At 48.7% G+C, this 21,376-nt stretch overlaps 4 protein-coding genes across 4 annotated transcripts; 2 read left to right on the forward strand and 2 right to left on the reverse strand.

Moving 5' to 3' along the window:
• Nucleotides 1-284: 284 nt before the first annotated feature.
• On the forward strand, nt 285-2,154 carry BDW47DRAFT_100931 (asparagine--tRNA ligase SLM5). The gene is made up of 3 exons (XM_024811559.1): nt 285-627; nt 696-816; nt 889-2,154. The coding sequence occupies exons 1-3, from the start codon at nt 362-364 to the stop codon at nt 2,101-2,103; spliced, it is 1,602 nt and encodes a 533-aa protein (XP_024674851.1). The 5' UTR covers nt 285-361; the 3' UTR covers nt 2,104-2,154.
• Nucleotides 2,155-10,215: 8,061 nt separating this feature from the next.
• BDW47DRAFT_123370 (camp independent regulatory protein) lies at nt 10,216-11,598 on the forward strand (the record flags this gene model as incomplete). The annotated part of the gene is made up of 1 exon (XM_024816035.1): nt 10,216-11,598. One exon carries the CDS (start codon nt 10,216-10,218, stop codon nt 11,596-11,598), a length of 1,383 nt encoding a protein of 460 aa, XP_024674852.1.
• An 815-nt stretch (nt 11,599-12,413) lies between these two features.
• Nucleotides 12,414-14,179, reverse strand: BDW47DRAFT_134608 (DUF2434 domain-containing protein; the record flags this gene model as incomplete). The annotated part of the gene is made up of 2 exons (XM_024818131.1): nt 13,534-14,179; nt 12,414-13,461 (listed from the first exon to the last, which is right to left on the reverse strand). The coding sequence occupies exons 1-2, from the start codon at nt 14,088-14,090 to the stop codon at nt 12,414-12,416; spliced, it is 1,605 nt and encodes a 534-aa protein (XP_024674853.1). The 5' UTR covers nt 14,091-14,179.
• A 438-nt stretch (nt 14,180-14,617) lies between these two features.
• On the reverse strand, nt 14,618-16,015 carry BDW47DRAFT_100938 (uncharacterized protein). The gene has a single exon (XM_024811560.1). The coding sequence runs from the start codon at nt 15,353-15,355 to the stop codon at nt 14,858-14,860; it is 498 nt and encodes a 165-aa protein (XP_024674854.1). The 5' UTR covers nt 15,356-16,015; the 3' UTR covers nt 14,618-14,857.
• Nucleotides 16,016-21,376: the final 5,361 nt, after the last annotated feature.

Genomic DNA, 21,376 nt, shown 5'->3' on the forward strand with positions numbered 1-21,376 from the left:
TGATGGCGTTGGATTTGAGGTTTTCCCCGGCTGGGCGTTACTTTTGGAAGCCTTGTTTTTCTACTCTAGTAATGGTGATAGTTTGACGAATTGAAATGCAATAGTTAGGTTCAATTGTACGTCTTCAACTTTTAGGATAGATGGTAGTCCGGCCCTCGTGGCATACAAAGTAGATAGGCGGGCATCAATTATATTTCCTGATGCGGTTAGTTACTACGATGCGGAGTTGAAATCGGACCGGACCGATCGACAGAATCAACAACCGTCACTGACAAGATTGACCAAATCAATCCAGCTTTCACTGCTTCCCTTCTTTCAACTCCACAAGCGCGAGCTCGTGTTTCGCACGCTCCTCGAAGCCATGCAAATATGGCGGCGCGCCTTTACTACGTCGGTCGCCAGGCTGCAGACTAAGCCGCGTACAGCACCCGGCGCGGCGCTTCCCCAGGGCGCGCAAATTCGGTCCAAGCCGCCGCCGGTTAATCCTGAAATACTGGGCAAGGACATCACTCTCCAGGGTTCCGTTCGCTCTGTGCGGAAACACAAGCGATTTGCCTTTGCGGAGTTGTCTAATGGCTCTTCGATCCACACCATACAAGCCCTCCTCACACCGGCGCAGGCTGCCGAGTACGTTGTCGTTGATTATCCCGCGCAGGAGACTAGGAGACCGCATGCTGATTGGGATAACCGTGCAGTCTGTCTACAGGGGCCGTGGTGGCGATCAATGGTACAGTGAGAGAATGCCCGCCTGGCAAGGAGCAGAGCTTCGAGCTTCACGCGAAAGACGTCAATGTCCTCGGAGAATCCGACCCTGAGGTAAGCTAGCATTTGGCTCAATTCCTTAGAAAAAATAGACAAGGTTTCTAACTACGATTATTCAAATCGCAGACATACCCCATCCAAAAGAAGTACCACAGTCCCGAATTCCTCCGTCAAATTCCACACCTCCGCTTCCGAACGCCCTTCAACTCCGCGCTCGCGCGATTCCGCTCGGAATGTCTGTATCAGCTGGGACAAGTGTTGCGAGAGGGTCCGCGGGAAATGCCCCCCTTCATGCAGGTCCACCCGCCCATCATCACGTCGTCGGACTGCGAGGGCGCCGGCGAGACGTTCACAATTACCCCGCGGGAGACCCAGGCTAAGGGAGAGCACTTCTTCCGGTCGCCGAAGTACCTGTCGGTGTCGTCGCAACTGCATCTCGAGGCGTACGCGGCGGAGCTAGGCCAGGTGTGGACGGTGACGCCCACGTTTCGGGCCGAGAAGAGCGACACGCCGCGGCACCTCAGCGAGTTCTACATGCTCGAGGCAGAGGCGAACTACCTATACAACCTCGATCAGCTCACCAACCTGGTGGAACATATCATCCGGAATCTGGTCTCTCGGCTAGGCAACGGGCCGGGAGTAGAGATCATGCTCCTCAAGCGACTCGACGAATCCGGGCAAGACACGACAGACGCGACAACGTCCATGATCCGCAACCGGTGGGACAAGTTAATGGCCCCGACGCTATGGCCACGCATAACCTACACGCACGCGATCGAGGAGCTCCAAGCAGCGGTCGAACGCGGCGAAGTCACCTTCGAGCACGCGCCGACCTGGGCGGGCGGGCTGCAGCTTGAGCACGAGAAGTTCATCGTGGACGTGATCCACGACGGCAAGCCTGTGTTCGTAACGGACTACCCCAAGGCCGTCAAGCCATTCTACATGGCGCCGTCTGGCCCCAGCACCTGGAACAAGGACCCCGTCAAGCAGGGTGACACCGTCGCCTGTTTCGACCTCCTCTTCCCGGACGTCAGCGAAGTCGCTGGGGGGTCGCTGCGCGAGCACCGCCTGCCGGAGCTCATCCAGAACATGCGGGAGCACGGGATGGTGCGCAAGCGCTCGCCCGAGGAGGGCGCCCCGAATGAAGCGACTTATCCATGCCTTGAGCCCGGCGAGGACCTCGGGCCGCTGCAGTGGTATGCGGACCTTCGACGGTGGGGGTCTGCGCCGCACGGCGGCTTCGGACTGGGTTTCGACCGGTTCGTTGGGTACCTGGCGGGGGTGTCGAACGTGCGGGATGTGGTGGGATTCCCGCGGTATTTCGGACGGGCTGATTGTTAGATGGACGGGTGTATATATGTATGATATTTTCTACGTGATCATGGTGATCTAAGTCGATGGAACATATGAAGCTATTTTTGATATACGCATCCTGTATCTTGTCGACTAGGACAAACTAACAATGATACACCAATTATACAACTCACCAAGTATTCACTACAGTACTACCATCAATCCACTAAGCAAGCGTCAATAATATATACAACGACCACGAAAATTTAAATTACTACAGAGAGTATCCCGAACGACCCCCTTCCCAACCACGGCTCCATAGGCACTAGTTACAACCATATAAACTCAAGTGAGAATGACTAGCAATGAGAAAATCCACTAGCAGCAATCCAACGGATCAAAGCGTAAGCATAATCCGAAGATGATGACATGATGAAGTAACGAAAATGGTTGAAGAAGCCTCCTACCACTGTTGCCTGGATAGGTTTGAAAATCCGGACCAGATTTTGGGGAAGTATAACTGGGTGGACTGGTAGGGGTTGGAGGGGGTGTTCCTGTATCTATCTATCTATATATTTATTGATTTTTATGTATGCGTGAGGGCTATATAAATTTTAGGACATTGGCTCGAGTGTATATATTTTCAAGTAGCGATGCTAATCTGGTAAATGCTCTATTGATATTTATATTTAGTATGGTGAGACAGCAACAATATATACAATACGAATTAGCCTCAAGATGCAATAAGATGCAATAAGCAGCAGTAAGCAATGAAAACACACCTCCACCCTAAACCTCGTATGAGAAGACGACATTTGACTTCTCTCTTTATAAAAAACATTCTCCTCTCATTTCCGGCCCCAATCTTTATGGACCTAAGGTACCACCCACCCTGTCATCTCGACCAGATAGTACCTACCTGGGTAATATAAATTGAGTTATAACAGCAGCCTACCACGGACAAGGAATTCCAAACAAGCGCGCCACAGGTGTCACTATCACCAAAGAGGAGAAAATCCTCCATGAACATGAACTTCCGGCCGGAAGCACGGAGTACTGGGTGATTGATTGATTGATCATTGATTGATGACACGTGGAATAGCCTCATGAAGAAAGTAGTAGCCTGATAGCCTCGTCCATCCATATCGAACCCAGCCTCCCCCCCTTCATGTCCCGAAAACGTATTGCAACACTGCACCGCCAACCTTGTGTAGCCTTCCGACCGCCGCACAACCTCTCGCAAACGGTCTGTGCCATCGAATCAAACGCCCCCTCGCAGCCCAAGCGGCTGATAACAGGGGAGTGTGCGTTTGCAAGGACAGGACGAGAAACCCGCCCCCAGCAGGAAGGACTTATTTACTTAAATTGCCATAGCCACCGCCATTTCCTTGGACCGGATTGGAAAAGAGAGTAGGAACAGCAGGGAAGGAAGGACCCAAGAGGATCCGATCTCGCTGCGGTGTTGATTAAGGCGGGCCGTTCGTTGTGGCTGTGAGATTACATTACCGGTGCGCGTGAGGCTGGCAGAAAACGGCGCTGGTTAGATTATTTGCCTTGTGGGCTGTGGGCTGTGGGCTTGTACTATAGTGGTAAATGCGATTGCGACTGAGTCTGGGTTCAGACTTTGAGGGAGTAGAGATAGATTGTGGTTGATATGGGGGCTGAAAAGGATGCCCAGCAGGATGAATGCCCAGAAGGAATCTTCATCCAAGGCAAAACCAAACCAAACCCATTAGTCGTGTAATAAGGTTGCATAGCGCAGCGCATACCCCAAGGAGACATCGTCCAAAGGAGCATGCGGGAGTTGTGCTAGGATGTTATAGTGAAGCCACCAGTGGGTCTTATTGGGCGGGCATGGACACCAACCAAAGGTGCGAGGCAGACTAAGCATGGTGGCTTAGTTCTAGAGCTAGAGATAATTGCTGGAGTAGTTTCAACTGAAGGGAAACGGTCCAAATTGAAAAGAATAATCATTAAAGTAAATATCTAAAGTAAGTAAAGTCAAATAAGTCAATACAGTCTATACAGCCGATCACGGGACTCTGCTCCGTCTGATTATGGTTTGTTGACGATCGTCTTGTCTCTCGCTAACATCCCTCCCCTCACGCTCAGCCTAGAGGCCCAACCGCTTGATTTGGAGAAGTCGCTTGTTGTGACTGGTGGAAGAGTACTCCAAATGATATGATTGTTTATGGTTATAATTATGGCTGACCTGACAGTGGACCGATCGGAAATACGGAGAATTCCTGATCACTCCTCCCTCCCTTCCCTTCCACGGTTGATTCTAGAACAAATCATAAATCATATCCACTATGATTTCTCATATAGACAGATATGAGCCGAACATGGATATTGATTGGAAGACCGGATGAGAGAAAAAACAACCAAAAAAAAAGGAGGGGCAAAAAACAAGGAACAAGGTAAAGAAAAAAAAAAAAAAAAAAGTCAAAAACATCCGACCAAAGCCGCCCAGCCTAGCCAGAACAGGGCGAACAAGACATGGATCCTGACGGACTGACGGATTACTTTAATCCCTCCAAGCTGCGGTCTGGGCGGAGCCTCGCTACGCCGGTTGCCCCAATGTGGTTGGTGCCGATCCACCTCGTTTACCTTTGAGGATGGGATGGGTCGGAAGCGCAAGAGGTCCGACTGCCTTGGGTGACACACGAACTCTGCTATTCTATTCTTGGGGACAGAATACGAGTTCACCAGTCCTGTGGAGTGGGACAAGACTATTTATTGATTCGTGTTAGAGGGAGGCACGAACGATGGATTTGACTATCGTGATGGTCGAATGATGACTGCTGGCATTTCCTCATTCTCCCAGCAGTCTAAGCGGAGGAATGCCACGCGGGGGACAGTGCCAAGTTGCCAACCTTACTGGTGTTAAGCATATCCGTTCTCGGTCATTTCCCGGCGTTGGCGATGACAAGTGCCCAGCCCAAGTGGACTCTTTTTGTGGACACTGGACTCAGTAGGTATTATTGCCGTGACGGGGAGGAGATGGTAATACTGATGGTAATGCTGGTAATATTGAGATTAATATGGGTGCCTGGATATCATGGATACTTGGCATCTGACTGACCAATTCCAATAGGGCAATTCTTTCCATTAGTCACATTGATCCTGATTAACTCAGGTAACCAAATAATCAATATGCAGACGGAGAAGTGAATGCACCGCCTTCAGTCAAGGCTCATACTCATCTATCGGGCCGTCCGATCCGTGCAATCCGCTTTACAAGGCATTATTTGCCTTATCCATCACCTTATTGCCATCTTCCCTATTTCTTCTTTCTTCTTTCTTCTTCTCCCTCCTTCCCCACAATTTCATACTTTTTAGATAATTACGTTGTCCCAAAGAGGCAGACCGAGACAAGACTACACTGCAGGCTAAGCCTTGGCTATCTGGGTAGTATCGTAGTACTCGTACTACTGTACAATACGATGCACTGGTAAATAGTAAGCACCATGTAGTAAGTACGGTAGAGTCATAAAATCGTTTTTGGACAGCCGAGGCAATGGAAACGGCTTGGCTCTGCAGCGTTTCGACTCGGTTTCTCTCCATGACGGAGTATTGTGTCTCTACTCGAGGCTTCGTATGTAATAGACCGGCGGTCTCCAAACAGAACAAGGGTATCCGCTCGACTGTACCTTGTCAGGAAGATGTAAGTAGGAAATATAACATGAATAATGAATAAAAATAAATAAATAAATAAATAAAAACAATGTAATCCCCAGACGATCCCAGAACAAGGAAAAACACCGACCTGCCTCTAGCCAAGGATGCTGGTTATTATTACCTAACATGACTTCTCCTCTCCAGTGGATGGATAGACGAGATTCTAACCATTAGTATGGACACTATTAGCACGAATGGTCAGTAGTTACTAGCCTAGCACCATATATGATCGATCATCATGGCCATCACAAAGTTACCTCCAGTTACACTTACCACGAACGGGAATTTTGAAAAGAGAAGACCGATCATCCCGAGTCAGGATTGTCTCTGTCAGGAAGTTGATCTGCGATGCGACTGTCTCAGGATTAGTTAGGGCTGCTCCAGTCTTCGGAGTATAGACACCTCAGATACATTTATCTTAGTATACGGTAGTTTACTAGTTATACTCATTCAGTATAATGGTCTACCCTCTCCCCTATCATCAATCGGTCAAGATCATATGAGGACTGACGCTAATTCAACTCAAGTGGGAATAATTGATGAAGCTGTGGACCATTTCCCCCCCGTGCCCGGTTTCACTACCTTCCCCAACTAAACCAGACCCCCCCCCCCCCCCCTCTCCCCTCTTGGCAACCTAACCTGTACAAGTAACCTACCTTGATATCATCAATCACTACGTAGTTAGGTCCTTGGACTTGTATTCAGTAGTATTTACTTCTTACTTACTGCCTCTTTAGCACTATCTACTGACAAGGAAGGGAATCAAGGGTTGCATCGCCCCCTCCATACCAGTGGCCAACCCTATCAGACCAAGCACTGCGCTAGTGTACCCTTTTCTTCATTTTATTTGATTTTCTACTATTTCGCTCATATTGAGGACTCGACAGTTATGCACCGGGAGATGCAAGGAGGGACATTCCTAAAGATTCACCACTTCTGCCCGGTTATAACCCATTTTCTTGTCGCTAGGATGGAACAGTACACATTAAAGGGATAGACAATTGATTCTATTATATAAAAATATCAAATAGGATTATCAACAATGCTTAAATCAAACACACATCAAGGACAAGACACAATCATAAAATACAGTGCTACATTTGTGCTCAACCTTATTTACACCAACCAAAGTCGCATCCATTCCTTGGTTCTCTGATTCCTGAACCTGACCAGTAACTAACTGTCCACTAACGAACAGGGTTACACCGCGTGAGATATGTCCTACGGAAATCAAAATAGTATATCAAGAAAGAAAAAAAAAAGAGAGAATAGATTAGGCCAATCCTGTATCACTGGGATAATATTATACTGTGCTGGGATGATACTAACTACTGTGTAGTGTGTACCCAAGCGACAAACAGTGTCGGTGGCCTGCAGGTGATATGTAATGGAGGCAGGCATGTATGTCAAATAGGATAGAATAAATTAATCAAATGAAATAAAAAGGAAAGAAAGAATGGAAGAAGAAAAGCCACCGTAGGGCCGCCATTTCCGCGGAGGGTTTGTCTCAGTGGGAGAATGAAGACCGCCTTGCAGCTGCTGCAGACGCTGCACCGTCGCACTGTACACATCTTATTTATTCTTATCTGTCTTTAATTGTGTTAGGGTTGGAGTACGGGGTATAACATGACATGACAAGACACTGACAAGAGGTAAAAGAAAGACATTCATACAAGTCAAATAGGCGGTACGTTACCAATGCTCACTGCCTCGTCTGATATCATCTGGATACGAGACTTGCGAGTGGATGTACCTACTACCTTTGAATAGAACAATTAATTGATTGATTGATTTGATTATGCTTATTATATGTACAATGTATAATGTATTATTGTCTTGATTCTATTCTTATGATATTCCCCATGTGAGACATCAAATGCAGTAACTAACAACTCCTGACAATCCTACCCAAGCTCTTTCTTCCTAATTTCTTACTTTGACCAGTTATGCTTTGATTTTAATTTGATTTATTTGATTATTTTTTTATTTCACTCAAGTGGACCAGCCAAGGCGCGCCAAGCCAACCGGCACCGGTTTGGACGGACTTTGTTGGCGATACGCTTATCCGGATAGTCCAGTCCAGAGTCCACTTGTGACTCACATAGAAATTGTATTACTGTATGTAACATGAAAAAAATAAAAATAAAATGAAATAGAATAAAATAATAAAAATGGGAAAAGATTGATCCAGTCAAGTGCGCCCGCAACTTTATCGGTTCCCCTGGCTGTGACTGGCTCTGGGAAAACCTCCGACCGCCCAATCGATGCGATTGGGGATTGGACATTCGACCTCAGGTTCCTGTGTAGCTGGACCAGGTCGTATTGCATATGACCGCTCGAGAGGATATATATAGAATACGGAGATGATTATAGATTTATTGACATTGATTATGGTCTACTAGAGTATTAATGTATATATCATGATGATGATGATGGATAATACACAACGTATCCGATCGGGTCAAATGGCCGGAATACGAGTTCGCCACAGTGGCTGGCACAGACACTGTCACGGGATATAATGAATAAATAATAAAATAAAGGTAACATGAATCGGGAAGTCGGAAGAGAGAGTGGGCTTGGGCCCAGGGTCAAGTGAATTTCGGGCGGAACCGCTACGTAACCTGGGGGAGAGTTTAACCCTATTTGATTATGCATAAGACGGATAGGTTTTGACAGATGCCTTGATGATGATATGAGTAAGATTCAGGTGGAGATATCTAGGGTCAGGATTGTTATTGCTATGTGACCTTCCTCCAAAGAAGATGACGGGAAAAACAAGAAGGAAGAATAGATAAGAAAGAGAAGACTGGAGAGAAGAGAAGAGGATAAATAAAACCAGTGGATCCGGATCCGTTTTCTCTAAGCGAGCTTAAGGTTTCCTCGTGTTGGATTAAGCTTAAGCTTCAGAAAGTCACGCACTATACCGGATGGAGTTGGGATCAAAGCGATCAGTGCGCCACCCGTATCTTCCTAGCGTATTACCGTATCTCTCTGGAAAGATATATCATGAAATCCAACAGGGAAAAAAGAGCGATGCCTCGACAGGAGGGAAAGGGCATCATTTGCTGGTGCATAATCCACCCGTGGCTCTCCCTCCCTTCTAAGCTTAATTCTCATTCATCTTCTGTCCAGGAAGGGGATTAGAAGATGGTATTCTGGTCAGGGTGAGATGGATCCGTTGGCAGGGATGGATGGATTTGGCTTCTGCCTAGAGCCTGATCATTATTAATGTATGATTATTATTGATCATGATTATATGATTATAATTATTACAAGAATTGGTTATTCCATTGTCTGTTACTAAATTATGTCGTATCTGTATGTGCAGTATCCGTTGGAGTCGTCAATAGATGACAGTTCATGATCCCCAATCCTTCTCAGCATGATGATCAAGTCCAGCACCAAGATGGATAAGAATAGACCGATACTACCTCAGAAGTGGAAAGAAAAGACCAGGTGAGATGAAAGAAACATCGAAGAGGCCAGATAAGATAGAAGATAAATAAAATACCAGAAAGAAACCAGTCAATACCGAAACTGAATTAAAGTCAAAGTTGGACCCAGAAAGTCTGAAATAAAAATAAATAAACGTAAGAAAAGAAACTAAACATTTAACTAGAAGATTTAAAACTAAAACAATCAAAATCAAGACAAGGAAATAAAAAAACAAATGATAAATATTAATAAAGTAAGAAAGAAATATTTTATTTTTATTAAACAAAAAAAATAAAATAAAATAAAAAAAACCTGTGGGGAGGTCAACTTGTCCCCACCCTTTGCTTTGCTTTACTTTCATTCTTTCTTTCCTGTCTAGTCTATCTATCTTTCTCTCTATCTTTCTCTCCATCTCTTTTCTTGTTTCTTCATCTACTCTTCTCATCGGATTCTGATATCCCCATCTTGTTCCTCTCCTTCTATCCCCTCCCACTATCAACCAAGTCAACTGATAACCCCTTCACTCCATCTCCCATACAATCTCGTACAATCTCATACAAGACATCGACGTCCTGGATATCGTCATCACTCAGTAAGTTTCATCCATGAAGCTATATTCCATCTGACTCCATTCCCTGGATCCCCCCTCCCTCTCTCTCCTTCCCTTATCCCCCTCCCCCCATCCCCTTCTAGCCCTCTTGATCCTTGGACATTCCATCCAACTCCTAGCCTCCCCTCTGTAGTACTTGTAGTCCTGCACTTGATCAACCTCTCCTGTCTCCTGTCTTCCCACATATTAACCCGTCATTCGCCCGCAGATTAATCCCGACATCTCACTCCTGACGTCGGCCGATATTTCCACTTCGGGAAATATCTCCTCAAATCTGCCTTCCACGACATCAGGTCAAGATCGGGAGAGAAGTTCATTCTCCACCCTCCGTCACCATCAACGCCGACGACATTCCTTTCTTTCCCCCCCGCCCGGCCCTGGCGCTGAAACCCTCCGCCGTCACGGGCCCCTACTCAGATCATCGAAGGTGGATGGAGACGTATCACGGCCACGTCCGCACCCCGGCGGACGCTATCATTCTCTTCGAAGCATGTCGCATCGGTCTGCTGCCCCGCGTCCAACGCCGCCTCTCCGAAAAGGAGCGCCAGATGATCCGCTCCGGTTCCGTCTTCGTCTGGGACGAGCGGGAAGCCGGGATGCGCCGCTGGACGGACGGCAAGTCCTGGAGCGCCAGTCGCGTCTCGGGCAGCTTTCTCACCTATCGTGAAATGGAGGGCAAACGGGGCGGCACCGGTGTCTCCCAGCCCTCCAACCTGACTCGCGCCGGCAAGACCCCGGACAGCACGCGAGGCAGCGACGATGATCGCCTGGACGGCTTGGAAGAAGGTCCCGATGGGTATCGATATAAGCCCGACGGCTTGATGAAGCAGTCGTTCAGCATCACCACCTCCCAAGGCAACCACCTCCACCTGATCAGCTACTACTCGCGATCCCACCCCTCCGCCGCCAACCTGCAACAACCCTCCACCGATCACGCCCTGCGCAATGTCCGCCCGCAAAAGGGTCTCTACCCGGATTCCACCGTCAACGACCAGCAGAATCTCCCCGTGGTGACGCGCGGTCCCATGCCCGGCACCACCTACCCCATGCCTCACCATCTGGGCTTTGCGCGGTCACCCCATCCGCAGCAGGCATACCCTCCCTCGTACGCTTGGCCGCCGACCCCGCTGGCCACGCCGCCCACCGTCCCGGTGCATTACCCCTCCTATCTGCCCCCCGTCTCGGGCCCCAACGGCCCGGTGGGCTACGGGCATCCGCACCACCCGCACCATCACCATCATCATCCGCCCCCGCCGCCCCATGCCGCGCTCCCTCCCCCGCCTCCACCGCCGTCACAACACCACCACCCGCACCATGTGTTGCCTCCACACTACGAGCGCGCCGTCCACCCGGCGGAGGTGACGCTGCCGCCAACGATGCCGACCCAGCCGGTGCCGCTGGTCGCGGGGCGCTCCCCGCGACCGATCAGCCTGCACGACCCGCATCAGCGGAGCCCGCAGGAGTACGGACCGCACGATATCCGGCGGGCCTCCCCACGCACGCAGCCGCCATCCATCCCGCACACTAATGGCTTGGCTGCAGCCGGCCGAAGTCCGCACCAAGCGCCGCCCAGCCCTTATATCCCGCCCCCGGGCATCCTCAAGCCCGAATCGGGCCACAGCCCGGGCAGCGTTCCAGGGATCGGGACCATGATCAACGGCGGCTTGGCTGGGAGTTCCTTGCCATCCATCTCCGCCGGGGGCTCTTCCGGCGGACGTGCCGAAGGCCCGCGCGACATTCCCAGCGAGAAGATCGGGTTCGGCGGCGAGGACATGCGCGCATTGCGGCAATTAGACAAGGTGTTTTCCGCATAAATTGGGAAGATCGCAGAACCTAAACTTTTGAAAAAGAAAAAAAAAAAAAACACTTGCTGGAATATTTTGGCTTGATTTGGGACCCCGCACCGCACCGCGCAGCGTTTGTTTTCACCCGCTCCTTCAGACATTCTCCAATCCTTTTACTCTACGGAGTATCCTTGACACGACGGTTCAAGACACTTGCCACGAGAGTTATCGTTTTCCTTTTTCTTATATCTTCTTTGGCTTTGCATTTGACTTTCCCTTGTTATCGTTTGGGTAGGATTGGAACTCGGCGTTATACAAGAGGTGCATAGCTTTACAGCATGGGTGGGGTTCTTTTGTTCATTTTTTTCCTATCTTCCATATCTCCTATATCTATCTATTGATTTATGACTTACCTACCTAACTAGCTATCTATCTTTTCAACTCCCCGTTTGATGTGGGGATTCTTCAGACTGCAGTGTTATCTATATGATTATATGGCTACAATGGGGCATTCTGCAATGGATGGGGCACCGGATTTGGATTTTCTTGTTCTTTTTCTATCGGCCGTCGTTATGTTATCGCCATATACCAGAATTGATTGATCTGATGTGATATGACATATTCATGATAGTATTTGCGTAGCATGATATTTTAGCTTTCTTAAGGTAGATATTATTGTTCGGTATAATTATCCTTATTATCCGTACATGCATTCACTCTTTTTTTTTTTTTTTTTGGATAAGCCATGTGATATGAAATGAAACTATATAACTTTACCATTACAACCACCATCACCAACAACCATGAAAAACAACAACACGAAAAGTCCAAAAAAAAGAGAAAGATCAACGACGTTCCACACCAGACCACACCCCACCGGTCCCCTCCTCCGACACTACATCCCCATTCCCAGGCTGCACAACATACTCCATCCGATGAGTCGTAAGGCCCAATCCACTGTTCGAAGAGGAGGAAGGCGTCGGCGCAAGCGTAGTGCTAGTAGTAGTCTCGCTAGTCGAGCGGACCGTCACGCGAGGCGGACAGTCCACAGCACCACCACCAGCACCGACATTTCCATCCCCTTCTTTGCCTTCTTCTTTCACCTCCTGCTTCGCGTCTTCCTGAAGACTCTCCCCCTCTTCCTGCGGGTGAGGCTTGATAATACCCAACTCAACGAAACGGGTCATATCGTCGTGGTCGGTGCGCGGCGAAGAGGAATAAGGGATGATCTCACGCGCGATAGCACGGAGCCGATCCTTGCGCCACCAGGGGGGTCGTTTCCCGGGTATGCCGACGTCGTCGGCGAGGGCTGTTTCGAAGACGTCGCGGTTAGCGAGGAGGGCTCTGTCTTCGTTGAGCTCGCAGAAGCCGCAGATGTTGAAGAGCGCTATGATGAGCAGCGCGGGGGTGTAGCCTAGCCCGTAGAGATATCCGCTGGGGACGTCATAGCGGAGCGGGGACACGTCCCAGATGTAGGCTCCTGCAATGGCGTAGCCGACTTTGATGCCCAGGAGGGCGAGAGCGACTAGGTATTGCGAGGGCGCGGAGCGGACGTAGAATTTGAGGATGGAGGACGGGGTTGTGGGCGGCGCCTTGTAGCGGTAGATGCTGTGTTCGAGGCTGTAGCAGATGAGGAGGGTTCCTGCTAGAGCGGTGAATCCTGCGGCGTGCCAGCGGGTGTCTGTGGCCATGGGCTTCGCGGTGTGGGACTGTTGGTGGGGGCTGCGCTGCATTTCGATGGCGGACCAGCTGCGCAGGACGGTGAGGAAGAAGGTGACGATTGTGCAGAGGTAGAAGAGGATGGGGAGGAGGAATTCTTGGTATTCGCGGGTGCTGCGCGTTTGGAAGGCGTAGGGGTCGCGGTCGAAGATCTGGCGCTCTTGCCAGGAGCCCCTGTTTTTGAGTTAGTGTATTTGATGTCATTTCTCTTCTTCTGGTTTCACTGTATGTGGTGTGGTGACATACCAATGTCGAACCCCCTCCCAGACGGCTGCCATGCATAGTGGTGTGAGGACAGTGTAGAAAACACTCTGTAGGATGAGCGGCGTGTGCTGCAGATAGTCCCTATCGACATCAACGCTCATAAAGCAGCTGATCGTGCCGCAGGCGGCCAATGCCATCAGCCAGTACCATTTCCAACGCCGGCCGATGATGTTCCAGCGGCGGTCGACAGGCAGGTATTGCCGGCCGTGCTTGCGGAGGTTGAGCCCCGAGAAGAAGATAGACGCGACGAACAAGATGGCGAAGACGAGGCCCGTCGAGGCGTGGTGGCCGATGTCGTTGACGGGCGAGTAGCATGAGGTGCCGTTGACGAAGGTCCCGTTCGCGGGGGTCAAGTGCGGTCGCCACTGGTTGAAGACTAGGTAGCATTCTGTGCCGTTGGAGAGCGTGCCGTTTGAGTAGAGCGTGTAGTTGTAGTGGTCTAACTCGGCGCGGTTGAAGTGTACTTGGTTGATTATCACGTCTGTGGCATTTGCTCCTGGGGGGAAGGGCGTCCGGCCCCGGATGTAAAGGAGAGTCATTTTGATCTCTTTCTTCGGACTTTTTCTTCTGATTGCGTTTCTTTCGACACTGCCTGTCGTTCTGTTGGTAGTGCGACGTGTCGATCGACTCAACGACGAGTACCAACCATCAATGCGCGGTGATCATCGCAGAGGTACGGAAGAGAAAGAGATATCGGCATAGCGTAGGGGAAGAAAACCCCCGCTGCGGAACGACCGGAGTTGACGAGACATGACAGTGGTGAGGTTGTATTCAGGGCGCAGTCGATGATGCGCGGAGTGTGCCTCGATCCAACGGGAAGCCCGCTGATGAACCGTGGTTGCACATTGACAGGGTCAGGAGAGTCTGATGAATTTAAGGGTTCCGTTGCAAGATCAAAGAACATCTACTGATATATAGAGAGATATACAAATGTCTACCGATATATACTGTATAAGAAGAGATATAAAAGCGAGATCATGATATAGAAAGATGAAGCTGTACCGATAAGATAAGAAGCTGTATATTACATAATACACATTAACCGGTTGTGGCCTGAATTATCACGTGACTATATGCTCCTGTTCACTCCTCAGGCACCATCTTCAATCCAATCAGACTACCATATCCTCCATTTTGATCAAGTGAATCATCCAGTCCAATTAAGACAACAAAGGCGAGAAATCACGCCTAATGCATCCTGCATATCATCAATTACCTCAATCTCTCAATCCCTCAGGTCTATACCTGTCTAGATCGTCATCTGCAGGGGGCCAGGGAGATAACCCGCTTAACAATGAGGCATTTATCACTGGCCAGGCAGACACGCTCTGTCCTCCCACAGACATGCATGTGGACCTCCCTGGGTTGCAGGTAGATTCCACGGCAGGGTGCTGCTGTGTTTCAATCTGGATCGAGAGACGGTGCCATGCTGGACTCGTCCCTCGCCTGTGTTTTGCTGGAGTTGTCTTCCTTCTTCGAATTTTTCACTCACATCTCGTATAGCACTGGAGAATCTAGGCAGCAGAGAGAGCATCCGCCTTGCACCGGCTTGGTGAGTCGCGATGGTGGAACACAGCCTATAGGATCTGATGGCTGTTCTCGTCCCGGCGCGATCTAGCTTGTGTGGTCTGGACTGCGCAAAGAGCCCCCTACACTCCCCGTTAGCAGACCAAATCCCAAAGGCTGCCCGATCAAGGGATGTGTCTGTTGAGAATAGGCGAGAACGTAGGGAGTCGACTACGTAGGTACGGCCTTTCCTGCCGCCTGCGACTAACCACACATGGCGACGGCGATGAACGCACATACTGCCAAATGTATCCACAGTGTGAGAGCGCAATGGTCAGATCGCCGAAATATCAGCCGATGCAGTGGGAAATTGAGCCACGCCTCGTGTCTGGTCAGACTTGGCTAGAGCCGCGATTGGAGCCTCTCAACGTCGTTGCTGCTCTCGTCATCCGCGAGAAATCGCATCTCCACGGCGTATAGTAGATGGGATGAGGACGGAGGGTAAACCTCAACACCATGAGCAATGAATAAGAACCCATGCGAGGAGGCAGATCGACGCTGCATGCCCCTACACTTTGACAGATGGTGTTTGTACCGTGAGTCAAGCAAGGTGTAAAGGGCGGCATTCCTTCTCCGATGCGCCCAGCATGGGGACTTGATCGAGCTTGATTGATGATGAGTTGCGCAGGATTTACTACCAGTATCACAGTACCGGTAGAGATGAACAGACAAAGTAATGTACCAGAGCAAGGGATTGCGCCGGCATGCGCCATTTTTCAAAGCTGAGCTATACATGTCTCATGATATGACTCTATAGACATCGGTATGGATGTCTGTGTGAACGGAGTGTAGTCAGCTTTCTTTACTGATGATGTGGCCCTGGCTCATTCCGAGCTCGTAGGAGTAGCATTTGCATGTAGATCACGATAATCAGTTGAATCAGCGTTGGGTCTATTCCGTCTATGCCCATTCCCATAATTCCAGGACAGACTCACAAAAGGCGTTGACAAGAAAAGAAAAGACAAGATGAGAAAAAAAGAAAAGAAAGGCTAGCAACGGGCTGTCAACGACTTAGAAAACCTGGCAATCGACATCACCTGCAGCGAGTTCACTAGTTTTAATCGCATCTACATTGTCTGATTGTGATCATCACAACTACTGAAATTGAGAGTAGACCTATCATATTTGTAATAATATAGAGATCATATAGTATAATATATTATACTGCAGTGTAATATAATATAGCTTCACAATGAACACAATATACTATAACACAGTTAATATGAAATAATACAACCAATCCAACAAAACCAAACCCCAGAGAGAGACGGAACCCCTCGCATGGCCTGCACACCATCTCCATCTCATCTCCAAATTAAAGAAGCCAATATGACAATCCACCCTGATAGGCAGCTCACCGAATCGACAACCAAATCCTGCAGAAACCTGATTCAATTACCTTACCCAAGTGAGAAACCTTCGGAGGTACCTCCCATCCTGCAGATTGTGAGCCCTCTTTTGCTGTACCCAAGCTTCTTCCTGTACATGTAACATGATCTAGGTGATGAGCAAGTCGGAGGTACTGTCGTGCCGACCGGCATGCGCCGACATGCAGTTGTAGGTACCTAGGAGGTGGAGGAGTATGGGCTTGGGCATCAAAGTCGTTTTGGCTATTGACGGTACGCGTTAGTCTGCGGTGGTGATGCAGTTGGACAGGTTGTATACGAGGTGGCGCATTTTTATTTCATTTTACCTACGGCGTATATTTTTTTTTCTCTAGGTCTGGATTTGTTTACAGTATAGTTGACTGTAGCTGTGTTATGAAAGAGTTACAAAGAAGGTCGAAATGTAAAAAGAATCCTAGCGGCTATCTGCATTGGTGCCGGGCAGATATCTACCTTTTTGCTTTATATCCATCCATCTATCAGTTTGTCGTGATACAATAATAATCTTAATGTGCACTATTATCGACCAGACTGGATCAATGCCCCCATGCAGCTCCTCCACGCTAGTATTTGGTTATTATTAGCTACCTGGCTATGTGCCTGTGCCATCAGTGAGAATTTAGATATTGACGTCGACATTTGTCAATGTCTAAGATTGTTTCTCTTTCAAAGCAATAAATTACATAATTGAATGGATTGTACTTGCCTCAAATACGAGTCTAATTTAAGTGTCCCAGTGTCTTGGGATACTGAAACATCTTTTAGTTCCAACCTCACTTGTTCCTCAACACACACACCAGCCAATTTCTCCTACATTGATGGAAATCTCCACGAGGGAAACATGACTTACATATATGATCTCCTCCATTTCCGCAGTGGATAGTCCCATACTATCAATATCCACGTAGTAGTAATTTCCAGAGGCAATGAAATGCGCACAGATGTATATATGTACGTAACCCTTTCCGGAAATCCGACAGCCCGATCAGATCTATAACATAGCATCGGCCTCCCCGCAGTCAGGTGAGAGGGTGGCAAACCAGGCGTATTGAAGACCGGTCCTGAAGCAGACGGCTACATACTCCGGGCTCTATTGAGACGAGACTGTGGCACCTTTACGTTCGAGCCACTTCGATGGCCAATTTGTATAGTGGCTACCAACACTGATGTGGGAGGTTGGTTATTTGGTAAATTCTTTGAGTAATGGGTAATTTTATCTAGAGCTGTGGAGACCTTGGGGAAATTAGGGTTCATTCCTTATTGGATGTGTACGATATACATCCCACATTATGGGTTGTGTAGTGTAGTGTAGTGTGGAGTGTGGACGCATCAAATTACCCCGCAAGTCGGACAAGGTTGGGAGCGGGGAGGACCGGATCTTGATTTGGTTTGGGTTGGGATTAGACTTGATTTGTGTGAGGTGGTAGTGCTAATTTAACTACTAACTAGGTACTACGGGTATAGGTAGCAGTAGTAGTTACTTTGTAGGTATAGTACAAACACACGGTGGTAGTACTAACAGTGGACTTATGCAAGTAACGAAGTACTTTTGTGTCCCAGCGGAGACTGGACGCCGCTGGCACCAACCCCAGACTTCAATCCCAAGACCAGTGACTCACCAACTGCAGGAGACAGTGCAGACCGAGAAGAAGAAGAAAAAAAAAAATCCAACAAAAGAGACATGAAGAGAAAATGAAGAACAATAAAGCAAAATAAAGCAAAATAAAGAAAGCCAACAGAAGCAAGGCGAATCTCATCGAAGACCGATTCTTCGGCAACCCACAGACAACAAACCGGTAAACTCCTCCCCGGCTGATTGGACAGAGCGCCTCGATCTTTATGCGGGCTTTCAGGGACATGGGTGGTTGGTGCGTACTCCGTAGTAGGTAGATTACCTACCGACTAGGTAGGAAAAAGAGATCCATTTCCAGGGAAAGGAAGGGCTTTAATTCAGGGTAGATGCATCACACCATCGTTGTCGCATGTCATAGGCTCCCCCACTTCTTCCTCCCACCCCCCGGTTGATTTTTTACTTTACTGCTTTCCGTGTGCGTTGCGAACGACTTGACACGAGGTAGGTAGGTAGTAGGTCGGTAGGAAGGTCATGGGGTGGATGGATCGTCTTATTTTTCTGTATGTCGTAGTTAGCTGGGGAAACCCTACTCCGTCTTACATGGAACCGACCATTTTCGTGGATGCACAAGAGCAGGTCGTAGCCATAGACGAGCTCATGCTCATACAATTGGGGAGATCGGCCGATACCGGGATTACGCGTTGTATCAATATACTAGATACCCAGGAATGGATATGTATACATATAACCCGAAACCAATAAGCTGGTAGATCGTTGCGCGGCTCAAAGTATATCTTGGGGTTTGAAGTTTATGGCTGATGCCAATCGCAACTGGTTCTAGCGTTCGGTGTATATCTATATAGTTAGATCTGCTCATCGAGGTCATGTGGGGGGTCATCCTGAACTTTGTGCTCCGTTCGGGGGACGCCGTGGTTTAGGACCCCGTGCTTTAGTAGGGAAGTTAACCTTTTTACATTTTTAATTGGGAATGATGGAATTAAGGGGAAGGAAGAATTGATGTAAGAGCAGGAAATGACCATGCATCCCTTGTCACCTCCGCATTGATGCAAGGAGCAAGCAACAGCAAGCACCGAGTGACCGACCGAGCTTGGGCTTGACATGAGGGTTGGTTGGTATGGTTGTAGGTACGGTAAGGTCACCTGTATGGCTAGTTACCTACTGCTCTTGGGAAATTCTTTGTGAACATCCATTGTAGACAACTGATATGTAGTCTATACGTATACCCACTGTACCTAGCAATGTTTGATGCCAGCATCCAGTTAGATAGACAAATACGTATGATGTTAAATGAATACATGTGTGAATAGATGAATAAATGTGTGGTCTCCACAGAATGAATGGATACACGGGAATACCCTCCCGCGGATCCACCTGTCATTTCGATACATTCGTATCCTTCATTCTCCATCCCCATTCCTTTCTTTTTCCTTCCCAAACTTTGCATTGAATATGATTATCATCCCACCTGTAAACCCAGTCCATCCCTTACTTCCCCCAGAGCCTTAGTTTGAGGTTCCCCGCAACGGATAACTAACATAACGTGTAATCAAATGCGGGAGGGCGTCAGTGCACGCGTATACCCTTTCGGAATGTGTGTCTTCCCTCCCTCGCTGCAGTGGGAAGGTTTCACCAAGTTCCCAGAGATCAATGCTTATTTTGCGAGTCCGGCTTGGGTCTGTGAGGGTCATCTCCACCATGGATGTGTCGAGTCCGCGGAGAATGATTGAATGCTATTGTGAGTCGGGGTTTGGGACGCCGTTGTCCGACTTATACGACTGGTATGGGCGTATTGTAGGCTTTCGTTTGATCTAGTTCATTCTGATTATTCGGGTTGACTATGTAGACTGATTCTGTTGAAAACTACGAGTACGATCATACCGTCCCTTTCCCTGACTACTACTACTACTATTACTACTCATAGTGGTAAGTGGTAACTGAATCTTAGCGCCTCGCATGACTGACTCCATCCGGCATCCCAGGCCATGATCGTCACGCTTAATCGCTAGGACCCCGAAAAAAGGAAAATCCAAGCGAGGGTCTTTAGTTACCATTACTTCATACCTTTCTTTCTCTTTCTCTTTCTTTCGAGTCACAAAATCACCCCAATCATCAAGAGGTATCGTCAATCAAACAGTCGATCCAGCAGAAACGAAGTGGACTCCCTCCCCCCAATAACAGCTGCTCAAGACGTAAAGGAAAAAACCCACTGACGAGGTCCAAGCACCCGGAAACTCCACCGACCAGTAATAAAACTCTAACCCCAGGTCGGTCATCTTGGTGCGAGTAGGTTAGCCAGGTGGAGGTACCTACCTAGGTCAGACTAAGGTAGTCGGGAGGGGCGGACAGAACCAGTCGGGTCGAATGATGGCTGTTGCTGACGACTCCCACTGGCCTCGGTGTCTGCCCTGGCTGAACTCAGTCGAATGATGGCCGGTGCCCTGACTTGACCTAGGTCCCCGTCTTGACTTGAGCTCCCCGGGGCCCGGAGGCAGGTTTGAGGGTTGGAGGTTGGTGGAGGCGCTTCTCACCTGATCCGCTTGAGAGAGGATCCATTGGGTGGAGAGATTCCCTGTCTGGGAGGATGATGACAGGCGGTGGATTGTGACTGGTAGGTCTGGGAGGGAAGAAATGGGGTTGTGATCGTTTAGGGGGGATTCTAGATGGTGATGACCCGATTCCGTTCTTGAGATTCTCTGCACTTTGCACTCTGCATGGGTGTCCGTGCTGGAGGAATATAATCTCGTAATAAAATATTAATGATATAATAATAATAATTAAGAGTAATAATAATAATGATCCCAAGATCTGGCCCACTTTTCCCCAGATTGTCAGTATGAGTGACTTTTCACAATTTTTTCTTCTTTTCTTCTTTACTTTTTCTCTCTTCTCTCTCAAATGAAATGTCTTTGTCTTGTTCAAAACATGATTCATGCCCCCGGAAGAAGCCCATCCCCGAATATAGGTCAGATGAGCCCAACCGAGTCAGACAACCGACGACAACCGAGAGAAGGAGAGCGAAAGAAAGCAAGAGAAGACAAGAGAGTAACGAAAAAAGAGAAAGAGAAAGGAACGACTGGTCAGAAACCAGTCACAACTGCAGGGCGCTGTTCTCATCCCCCAGAGGGGCCAAATGGGTCTGCGGTGTCACTGTCCAAGCAGCTGGTCTTCCACTCAGAGTCTCCCTCGGTGGAAACCAACCCTGAGGACGGAGTAGCGTGGGGAAAAACCGAAGAAGTTAGTAGACAGTGGACACTGGAGGGTGAATGAGTGGGTGGCGTCT

Source organism: Aspergillus candidus (assembly GCF_002847045.1).
Source record: "Aspergillus candidus strain CBS 102.13 unplaced genomic scaffold BDW47scaffold_7, whole genome shotgun sequence".
Classification (NCBI taxonomy): Eukaryota; Fungi; Ascomycota; class Eurotiomycetes; order Eurotiales; family Aspergillaceae; genus Aspergillus; species Aspergillus candidus.